This window comes from Poromitra crassiceps, assembly GCF_964638095.1.
Source record: "Poromitra crassiceps genome assembly, chromosome: 26".
NCBI classification, from domain to species: Eukaryota; Metazoa; Chordata; class Actinopteri; order Beryciformes; family Melamphaidae; genus Poromitra; species Poromitra crassiceps.
In genome coordinates this window covers 3,035,151-3,045,487 of record NC_139640.1, presented here as the reverse complement: position 1 = coordinate 3,045,487, position 10,337 = coordinate 3,035,151, and the positions used below count along the sequence as shown (strand labels likewise).

The following is a 10,337-nucleotide window of genomic DNA, read 5'->3' as shown; positions in this document are numbered from 1 at the left end:
GCAGGGCATGACAATCAAGACACTACTACACCACATATGTGGAATCTCAGGACAAAGAAGGAAGTTCCCACTGTTTCTGATCTGCTCCTGTACGAAGTTCCCATAGTATCTTATCTACTCCTGTAGGACAACATATTTCTAGTAGTGCGGTACCCAGGCTAGTAGTGCCGCAATGGTTAATCCATTAGTCCATTAATTGAGCGACAAAAAATTAATAGACAACTATTTTGATAATCGATTAATCGCTTTGAGTAATTTTTTTAAGGAAAAAATTCAAAATTCTCTGATTCCAGCTTCTTCAATGTGAGTATTTTCTGTTTTTTTTTCTCCTCTATGACAATAACCTGATTAGCTTTGGATTGTGGGCAAAACAAGACATTTGAGGACGTCATCGTGGGCTTCGGGAAACACGGGTCGACATTTTTCCACATTTTCTGACATTTTATAGACCAAACAACTAATCGAGAAAACGATGAACTGATGAATCGATAATGAAAATAATCGCTAGTTGCAGCCCTCATTTCCAGTTTCTCAAATAAAAAAGGAAAAAGACCAGGAAAGCTGACCCGAAACATCACCGCGTTCACCATGCCCCGGAACCGGGCCTTTTCGGAGCCCGAGTACTCTGCGGAGTACTCGGCGGACTGTTCGGTGACCCTGCCGTCCGACCCGGGCCAGGCGGTGGGGCGGACCCACGAGGTGACGGTGCGAAGCTCGGGCTGCTGCCTCTGCCTGCCCCGCTTCATGCGCCTGGCCTTTGCGCCAGAGTCCCTGGAGAACCTGTACCAGACCTACTTCAGGAGGCAGAGGCACGAGACCCTGCTGGTGCTCGTGGTGTTCGCGGCCCTGTTCGACACCTACGTCATCGTCATGTGCGCGGTGGTCTACACCGGGGACAAGCTGGCCTCCGTGGTGGCGGCGTCGGCGGGGCTGGCGGCCGACGTGCTCCTCCTGGTGCTCTGCCGCCTGGGGCTGCTGCCCGAGCGCGTGTCGCGGCGCCTGGTGCCCTACGCCCTGTGGCTGCTCATAGCCGTTCACATCTTCTGCTACCTGGGGCTGAACTACGCCCGCTTCCACCAGGCCAGCGACACGGTGGGCTGGCAGGCCTTCTTTAGCTTCTCCTTCTTCCTGACTCTGCCTCTGAGGTAGGGATGCACATTTTAAATCAACTAGATTATCAGGCCGCTATGCTTTGTGTGTTGTTGTTGTTGCTGTTGTTGTTGTTGTTGTGTTTTGTGTTTAAGGTCTGTGTGTGTTTTGGGCTTTTATTTCAAAGGTCTGTGTATGTTTTGGGCGTTTATTTTGAAGGTTCTGGCCTTTTATTTTGAAGGTTCTGTGGGTTTATTTTGAGGGTTCTGGGCTTTTCTTGGGAAAGTTTTGGGCTTTTCTTTTGAAGGTTTTGGGCGGTTGAAGGTCCTGTGCTTTTATTTTGAAGGTTCTGTGCTTTTACTTGGAACGTTCTTGGCTTTTATTTGGAAGGTTCTGGGCTTTTATTTGGAAGGTTCTTAATCATTAACTGGTCATGTTAGCAATCAATTAATCGATTTATCAATTTATATATACTGTATATATATAAATATATATATTTATATATATATCAGGGATTCCGCTAGGATTTTTTCTGGCCGGCCAATGGAGCCGGCAACATTGCAGAACATTTACAGCTATACCAGAAGAGAACAGGATATGCAATGTCTGTGATCTAAAGGATGTTGAAAATGAGTTTCATTTCATGTTTTATTGTACTTTATATGATGATTTGAGGATTTCCTTATTTGACGAAATGCAAAAGCAAAGACCTGAGCTCTTCTGGGCAGATGATGGCCAGAAGTTGGAGTGGTTGTTTAAGACTGAGGTATTTAAGACTGCTAACTTTATCTCTAGGGCCTGGAATAGAAGGCAAGCACAGCTCTTTAAGTAGGTTCAGGTGGTGGTTTTCATGCTGTACAGCTTTACTTTATTTTGGGTGTTTTCTGTTGGTTTTCTGTTTTGATCATTGTTTGTTTAAATGATGAACAGTAAAAGTGTCCTGTAAGCCCATGTGGGCTGGGCTTCATTCGAAGCATGACACTTAAATAAAGAAAATCAATCAATCAATCATGCAGAATTCCGGCCTTATAGAATATTTACCGGCCCACTCAAAATGTAGCCTATTGAAAAAAGATAGATGTAGCCTAATCATTTATTAAATACATAACATATTATTGTATCATTTTTAACAAACGAAATCTTAATTTTAAATAATTTTTTTATTTCAAAATAATTATCTATTCACTGCGGTCTGCGCTTGAGTGCAAAGGGAGCTCTTTATTAGATTAATTAATTTGGTTCGGGTTTGCAGACCCATTAAGATTAAACAATAAAACACAAAAAACAAAAGCTATTATCCAATCGTCCAACAAATGTATTTTATTATAGTGAATGAACTCGTCACAAACTTTGTGAACTGATCGAGTTTGTCATATATTCCCGTTTAATTAAGCCTAAAGAAAGACACTGGCGGGCCTACATTAAATGTCTCTTTGCATCCAAGAACGTGAAATTAAATAACTTGAAAGATAATCTAAATTAAGAAGTTGCCTACCTGCAACAAGCCAGAGGTGAGACGTGCAGTCAGTCAAACTTTATAGCCTATATTTTCTGAAGCGGGTCTATATTGACAACGATGACGAGGGACTGCAACTGGTTGACACGCGGGCGGGCATCCGACTCGCTTTCAGAACGGACTTATAGCCTACTTCACAACATGAGAACATTTGCTTTACTTTAAACTGAAGGGCAAAGGTAAGAATATTAGCCTTGTGTTACCTGTAGCCTACATCTGAGAACGAAATCCCTTGTTGTGAGCTTTGAGATGATGCTCCATAAAGTCGTGAAAACTGCCGCGCTTAATATTGTTTGGCCCGCAACTCCTTATACTGTATGCGGCCCACAACCAAAACAGTTTGACCACCCCTGGGCTAGATCCTTTCCTCATGATCCCATTTGGCTTGCATTTTTCACGCTAGCTATGCTAGATTCATTTTGTTGATATTGAGAGAAAAGTGCCAATTTTATTTTGCAATTGCAAGATACTGAATTAGAGGCGACCACACCTTATCAAAATATGGAAGTTTGTCCATAAGAGTGTACCTTATTCTTTCTAAGTGGAGTGTGTTCGTAAGGTCGTTAAGCCACATCTTTGTGGGAGGGGCTTCCTTTTTTTCCCAGTGCATGAGAAGCAACCTCCTTGCAGTGATGAGACTATAGGATAGGAAGCATTGCTGGGCATTGGTCAATTTCATGGTATCATCAGACACTCCTAGAATAACAATAAATGGGCCTGATTCTAACTGGATTTGTAGTATTTCAGATAATGATTTGAAAACCTTGACCCAATAAGCCTGAACTTTGGGACAATGAATGCTGTGGTCTTTTTGGCTGTAATTCTCCCACACTGGACCTTTTGCCTGCTTGCTTGGCTTTCTTCTTCCTCTGTATAAGCGGTGAAAGTTAGATTTCCTCCTTGTGTCAAATCATTTCAGCAAAAAATTAGAAAATAGCACCTAGCCTACATTGTCGATTACCGTAATCGGTTTACAGGGGTTCCCACTTTGACATCACAAAAATCTACTAGGGACCCCGAGACGATCAAATTTCGGTACATTGGTATTAATATCATCAGAGATGTCACTTGTAACAGTATGTAACAGTATACTAACTTTTTTCCTCATAATTCTGACTTTAATCTCAGAATTCTGACTTTTTTCCTAAAAATTCTGACGTCAAACTCATAATTCTGACTTCATTCAGAGTCAGAACTCAAATAATTGTTTCACGTGTGGCCCTAATTCTCTTTGGTAGCTTCAAATTGTGTGTGGTGTTTTTGTTTTGTTTTGTTTATTTGTTGTTGTTTTTATTTCAGGCAGGGTTAATGTACTATGTTGGGTTAATATACCACTCGGCTAATAATATACTATGTTTGATCAATCAAATTCTTAACAGCGATTAATGGATTGTGGATTAATCGTTAACATCCCTCCTCAGGTTGACACCCATCGTGCTGATCACGGCTGTGTCCTGTGGGGTGCACACGCTGGTCCTGGGTGTAACCATTGCCCAGCAACAGCAGGAGGACATCCAGGGGGCAGCACTGAGCAGACAGGTGAGCCGTGGGGGGGGGGGGGGGGGCTAGTGGAGTTGCAGGTAGATGAGGTGGAAGTGATGCAGGGATGATGTATTTTTGTAGGTTAACCCAGAAGTCAGCGTACTTCCTGGTTCCCTCATCTCAAAGTCAATGGGATTTTAGTATGGGGATTTGGGTTAAATGCTTGAAAGGTCTGTGGTTAAAAAAAAGTTTATGAAACAGCAAACTTCATATTCAGTGAGATAGTCTTCACAAATGAGGACCACTTTTATGGTTTTTGAAGCATTTTCCGAAAAAAATAAATCACTACCCAGCCTTGCTGCGTCGTTGCACATAGTGCAGCAGATAATTGCATATATCAAAAGAATCGTTCAAATTGTGAAAGAAGCATGACATTTGGCACAAATACTCTTAAAGGTCCACTCTTTTGAAAAAGTGGTCTGGCCACGCAAAAATTCAAAATGGCCGCCATTTTTCAAGATGGCTTCTAGGTGTTGTACCAATAAGTCCTATATCGGCATCACGGCATGTAATTATCATATAATCAATTCATTTTGGTCTAAACTATGTTTATAAGTCTCACATTTCATTACTTTAATGTTTAATGTTATAGCAAATATGGCATGCAAGATGGCCGCTGTTAAACTCGTTGCGATGATATCTCGTGATCTATAAAACATAGAAACACAATTTAATAGAGTGAATGTCAGTGCACAACCAGGGCACACTGGTGACATCACTGCTGTGAAACTCAGCATGGGGTTCAGTGTCAGCTGATCTAGTTTTACTAATACTGTAGTTGTCGACTAATAGTGATAGTATAGCTTAATTTAGTATCCCAAATGCTGTAACAGCCCCCAATCAATTAGCTAGTAATAATAGTTAGTAGATGTAGTTAGATAGCCGCGCCTGAATTGACAGGGTGTGCCAGTGCGGGAGAGCCGAGCCAAGGGTAAGCGGGGCTATACATGACTCAATCATGTATATTTACCCGGAAGGTGTACACATCACACAGGATTTAAATGACACTGGATGAATGATCGGGCTAGGTGTAGGTCACCCGAACCTAGTTGTATCCCATACCTGAATGTGCGGTATCACTTTCTAAGGATAGTAGAAATTAGGGATGCACCGATTGCGATTTTGTTGGCCGATTCCGATTTCCGATTTTTGAATAGTCTGACTTGCCGATACCGATTTTTGCCGATTCCGATTTTTTTTCTAAGAACAGGCAGGCTGCATATGGGGTCAGTCAACCCAGTGTCAGCCAGAAGCAGAGAGTCCTGCTGACTGGGGATGGGAGAAGGATGGTGAAGAATGGCGGGTCTACTGGACAGCCAATTCACCACTTGCAGAGAGTTGTCAACAACTCACCAAGTGTGGCTGCAAATCAGGGTGCCGTGGAAGGTGCAAATGCTTTAGATTAGGTTTCAATTGCACAGCACTGTGCAGTTGCAAATGTGAGTAGGAACTCCATAGCCTATATTGAACAGTGAAGCACATTTTCTGTGTAGTTGTTTTGAATCTTTTTACGGTATTTACTAGTGAGAGAATTTTCAGTTGATAAGTTACTTTGTGATGTTAGCACCTGTGCCTTTTACTCTAAGATTAATATTTTCTGTTTGTAATTATTCAGTGGCTGCAGTGATGCTGTTGCCTCCAGATATAGCCACATTCAGTAGTAGGCTACTAGGCTAGTTGTTCAATTATTATTTCTGGAGTGCTATCCGTTCAGCACCATAGTTATGCTACTAGTCATGTTTTTCATTTCCCCATCCCTTTGTATTTATTTGTTAAATGTAATAGTGTTTAGTATTTATGGGGGGAAACAAAAAACAAAAAACACAAAAAAACCACAAAAAAACAAATACATAACAAAAAAAAACTCCCTTGTGACTGTTAACCTTGTCGTGGTAAGGGAGCTTGTGTACCTCACTGAACCCTGAGTGCTATGCCGGTGGGAGGCGACTCCTGGCAGGTTTTACTAACCGGACAGGTCGAGGGCGAGAGGTCAGACCAAACACAGTCAAAAAACCTCTCCTAGCCATGGAGCCTTTTTAGAAAAAATGGTCTATGACCACTGCGGACAACTGGTGGAAATGGCAGCTAGAGCCAATCACCTACCCTGTTCTCATGATATGTTATCATTTTTGATTGCAGAATTGGTTTCTGCATAATCTAAAACATAAAATAACACAGAATCCTCGTAAATTGGACAACCCAATCAAATTATATGAGAATGTTTTCGATTTACAATCCAGATGGCAGCCATCTTGGAAAATGGTCACCATGGTGGAATTCCAGGTTGGCATGGCTTCTGCATGGTCTAACACATGAGAGACAACACCAAAAACCTCCTTAATCTGAAAACCCAATCAATTTCTATGGGAAAACGTAATTTAAGGAGCTAGGTGGCGGCCATCTTGAAAAATGGGCGCCACCTTGAATTTTTGCGTGGCCAGACCACTTTTTCAAAAGAGTGGACCTTTAAGAGTATTTGTGCCAAATTTTACGCTTCTTTCACAATTTGAACGATTCTTTCAGTTATCTGCTGCACTAACAGGCGGGCTGGAAGAAGGAGTGGCGTCTTGGGATCTGGGCGGACGTGACGGAACACGGGGAAAGGAATGTGGGTGGCCGCCCCAGTCCCAAGGTTACCACGCCACCTGTCGGAATTAAATCACAACGTTAATCAAAATGCCACGCAAACATTAGCTAATCACCAAAGAGCTGCAAAGATCAGTTCATCGGATAATTTCCCCGTATGACAACTTTACGTTGCCCAGCTGACCAGCTTGCAGTCGGCCTGGTAGCAGCTGAGATGGTCCCGTTTCGGACAACAAAAATCAGATTCCCATACAGGCGTCATTTTGATCAACTGACCTCATAGTGGGAATCTACATGGTTACTTTTGACGAGTCAAAAATTATTCAAATGTAAAGTGCCATATTTACAGAACTAGACCGTTGACTGTATATTAAGTTAAGTTATGCTTTATTTATCCCCATGGGAAATTCATCCTCTGCATTTGACCCATCCTCTACTAGGAACCTTCCTAGAACTAGGAGCAGTGGGCAGCCGCAGTGCAGCGCCCGGGGACCAACTCCAGTTCTTTTGCCTTGGTCAGGCGCACTGACAGGAGTATTAACCCTAACATACATGTCTTTTGATCGTGGGAGGAAACCGGAGCACCCGGAGAAAACCCACACGAACACGGGGAGAACATGCAAACTCCACACAGAAAGGCCCTGGGACGGACTGGGGTGCGATCCCAGGACCTTCCTGCTGTGAGGCAACAGTGCTAACCACTGAGCCACCACGGAATACACTGCGGAAAGATTGAACCAGCAAACGTAAAAAGTTCAGGGGCGGGGGGCACGGTGGCTCAGTGGTAGAGCTGTCGCCTCACAGCTAGAAGGTAGTGGGTTCGATTCCCACCTGGGACGCTGTGAGCGCTGAAGGAGTACGTGCCCGTCCGCATGTCCTCGAGTGCCCACTGCCCGGGTGGGGTCGTCAAAAGGGCCTTTCTGTGTGGAGTTTGCATGTTCTTCCCGTGTCTCCCGGGGGTTTCCTTCATATAGGAACCCCCTTCACCAAAACATGCAATATCCTGGTCGCTGAAGTGGTGCCTCCTCTGGTCGTTAAGGGCGCCTGTTCGGAGGGAGGGGAACTGATTGGAATAGTGTGAACCTCCCACAACCTGCTATGTCCTACCGGTGAAGCTTCCCCTGTCAGGTGAAAAGAAGCGGCTGGCTAACTGCCCATGTCTCGGAGGAAGCATGGAGCCAGTTTCGGCTCTCGTTCGCAGTTCAAATAAATGAAGTAAACGCACACAACGTCTCATTATTTGACACTAGCCAGTTCCTCCTAAATAGTAGTAGTAGTAGTAGTAGTAGTAGGTACTTTATTGTGCCTGTGGGAAAATTAGTTTTCGGTAAGAATCATCATTGTTGGCAATGTACAAGAAAACGGGCACAACACATGGGACAACATATAACATCAACAGCATAGAACACACATGGGCAAAATACGCCATCTGTGTGGTGGGCCGCGATGGAATTGCATTTTTTTTTTTTTTTTTACAGTGCACCTGAACGCAACATGCAAGATACCCGCTGAATAAGTGTCCAAATGTTCATGTCATTCTGGCCAATACTCCACTTCTGTTATAGCATTTCAGTCTGGAATATGGAATATCTTTCAATAATCTTTATGACTAAAAGGCTACATTGAAGTAGAAATTTAAATAATTAACTCATCGGTTTTGGATTTATTTAGCTTCAAGAGTGCATTTTTGTTTGTCTGAACCTCAACACAGGCTTTGAGAATCCCAGGCCACTTACTGATACTTATGCTTAAATTAACCCACTCATATTCTGGTTTAAACAATAACAGTAAAACAATACATGAAGTGAAAAAAACAGTAAACATAACAGTCTAATAGACTTCATCAAAAGGAAAATACGTAAACTCAAACATCCCTGCGGTATTCTATGTGTGTTTGTGTGTATGGCCATATGGCACACCAGTCAAACATTCTACAACAAACACGGACAAACACAGATGTTTGTTTGGTGTGTCATGGCCAGTGTTGGGGGTAACTCATTACAAAAGTAACATATTACATATGTAATATACATAATATATTACTTTTAGCAGTAACTCAGTAATATAACTTATTACTTATAGGATTTTAGTAATATTATACCAGTTACTTTCTCAAGTAACTCAAGTTACAAATTGAGTTACATTTGATTAAATCAAAGCACATATTGAAAAAAGATACAATCATTTCCTAATCAAACTGTGTGTTTTTATGCAAATAACCACTATAGATGACAATAACAAAGGAAAAGAATAACATTTAGAATTTTGGATTGCTTACACTGACTTCAAGGCGGTTGACATTATTTTTCGGGACGGTTCCGGGGCGGGGATGTCATTCTGCTGCTGCTGTTGTTTTGGTCAAAGTAATGCAAAAGTAGTGTAATAAGTAATGAGTTAATCTACACAGACAGTAATATTGTAAAGTAACGTATTACTTTCAAATTAAAGTAACTAGTAATACGTAGTATATTACATTTTGAAAGTAACTTGCCCAACACTGGTCATGGCTGTCTGTCCTTGTTTGGAGATGTTTGGTCAGATTCAGTTGTTGGATACTGTTTGATCGGTGTGCCATGGGGCTAAACTGTTGCATCATCTCTTGTCGTCCAGCTTCTGGCCAACATTGTGATCTACGTGTGTGCCATCACTGTGGGGGTCATGTCCTACTACATGGCCGACCGCAAGCATCGCAAGGCTTTCCTGGAGGCCAGGCAGTCCCTGGAGGTCAAACTGAACCTGGAGGAGCAGAGCCAGCAACAGGTGAGACGCCGTCACGCCACCCGCCCCCCCGGTGTAACTCACAGTTAAAAACACAGTTAGTGACGGACAAGCCCGTCTTTTATTGTCACACGAACACACTACAACACATGCATGCGGCCACAACACACACTCATGCTGACGGTGGCCGGTGAAATTTGTCCTCTGCATTTGACCCATCCAGGCTTGTCCTTTCCTCCGGGGGGCAGGCCAGGGGCAGTGGTCGCTTTTTCTTTCCAGCGCCCGTGGACCAACTTCGGATGTTGTCGTCACTGGTCGGATGACGATCTTCTGCATGTTTTTAGTGGGGGGTTATTGTATGGAGGAACCCCCTGGGGAGCACGGGGAGAACATGCAAACTCCACACAGAAAAGCCCTTTCGGCCTTTTCGAGTGCCATCCAGTTCCAATGTATTGAGAGAAGACAGAAATCTCTAGATGTTTTGGATTTTAGGCTGAGCTGTCCCTTTAAATTCAAATCAAAATGGAAAAACTGGAATTTGAAAAAACGAGAAGGGATTTCATATGGCCCTACAGTACTGATAAGAGCAGGAGAGTCAGACTGAGAATACTGATGTTGAAGCAGGGGCTGCTGGGAGACGAGGGCTGCCAGCCAATCAAGGAGCATCCGGTCGCTGCCGGTTACCACGGCAACCATCCCCCTGAGACGGTGTCAGCTGTTATCGCAGAGCCGACTCGAGCTCGCGTATTTTTCTCCTCTCTCCCTCCCTCTCGCTCTCTTTCTCTCTCTCTCTCTCTCTCTCTTTCTCTCTCTCTCTCTCTCTTTTTCTCTCTTTCTCTCTCCCTCTCTCCCTCTCTCTCTCTCTCTTTTTCTCTCTTTCTCTCTT

General features: G+C 43.3%; 1 protein-coding gene across 1 annotated transcript in view; it reads left to right on the top strand.

The window, feature by feature from the left end:
* Nucleotides 1-588: 588 nt before the first annotated feature.
* adcy3a (adenylate cyclase 3a) overlaps nucleotides 589-10,337 on the top strand; it is a gene marked incomplete at its 5' end in the record, with an annotated part of 61,715 nt that continues 51,966 nt past the window's right edge. The window contains 3 exons of the mRNA XM_083661320.1: nucleotides 589-1,145; nucleotides 4,027-4,144; nucleotides 9,344-9,493. Coding sequence (XP_083517446.1) covers nucleotides 589-1,145; nucleotides 4,027-4,144; nucleotides 9,344-9,493 — 825 coding nt within the window. The remainder of the gene's footprint in view (nucleotides 1,146-4,026; nucleotides 4,145-9,343; nucleotides 9,494-10,337) is intronic.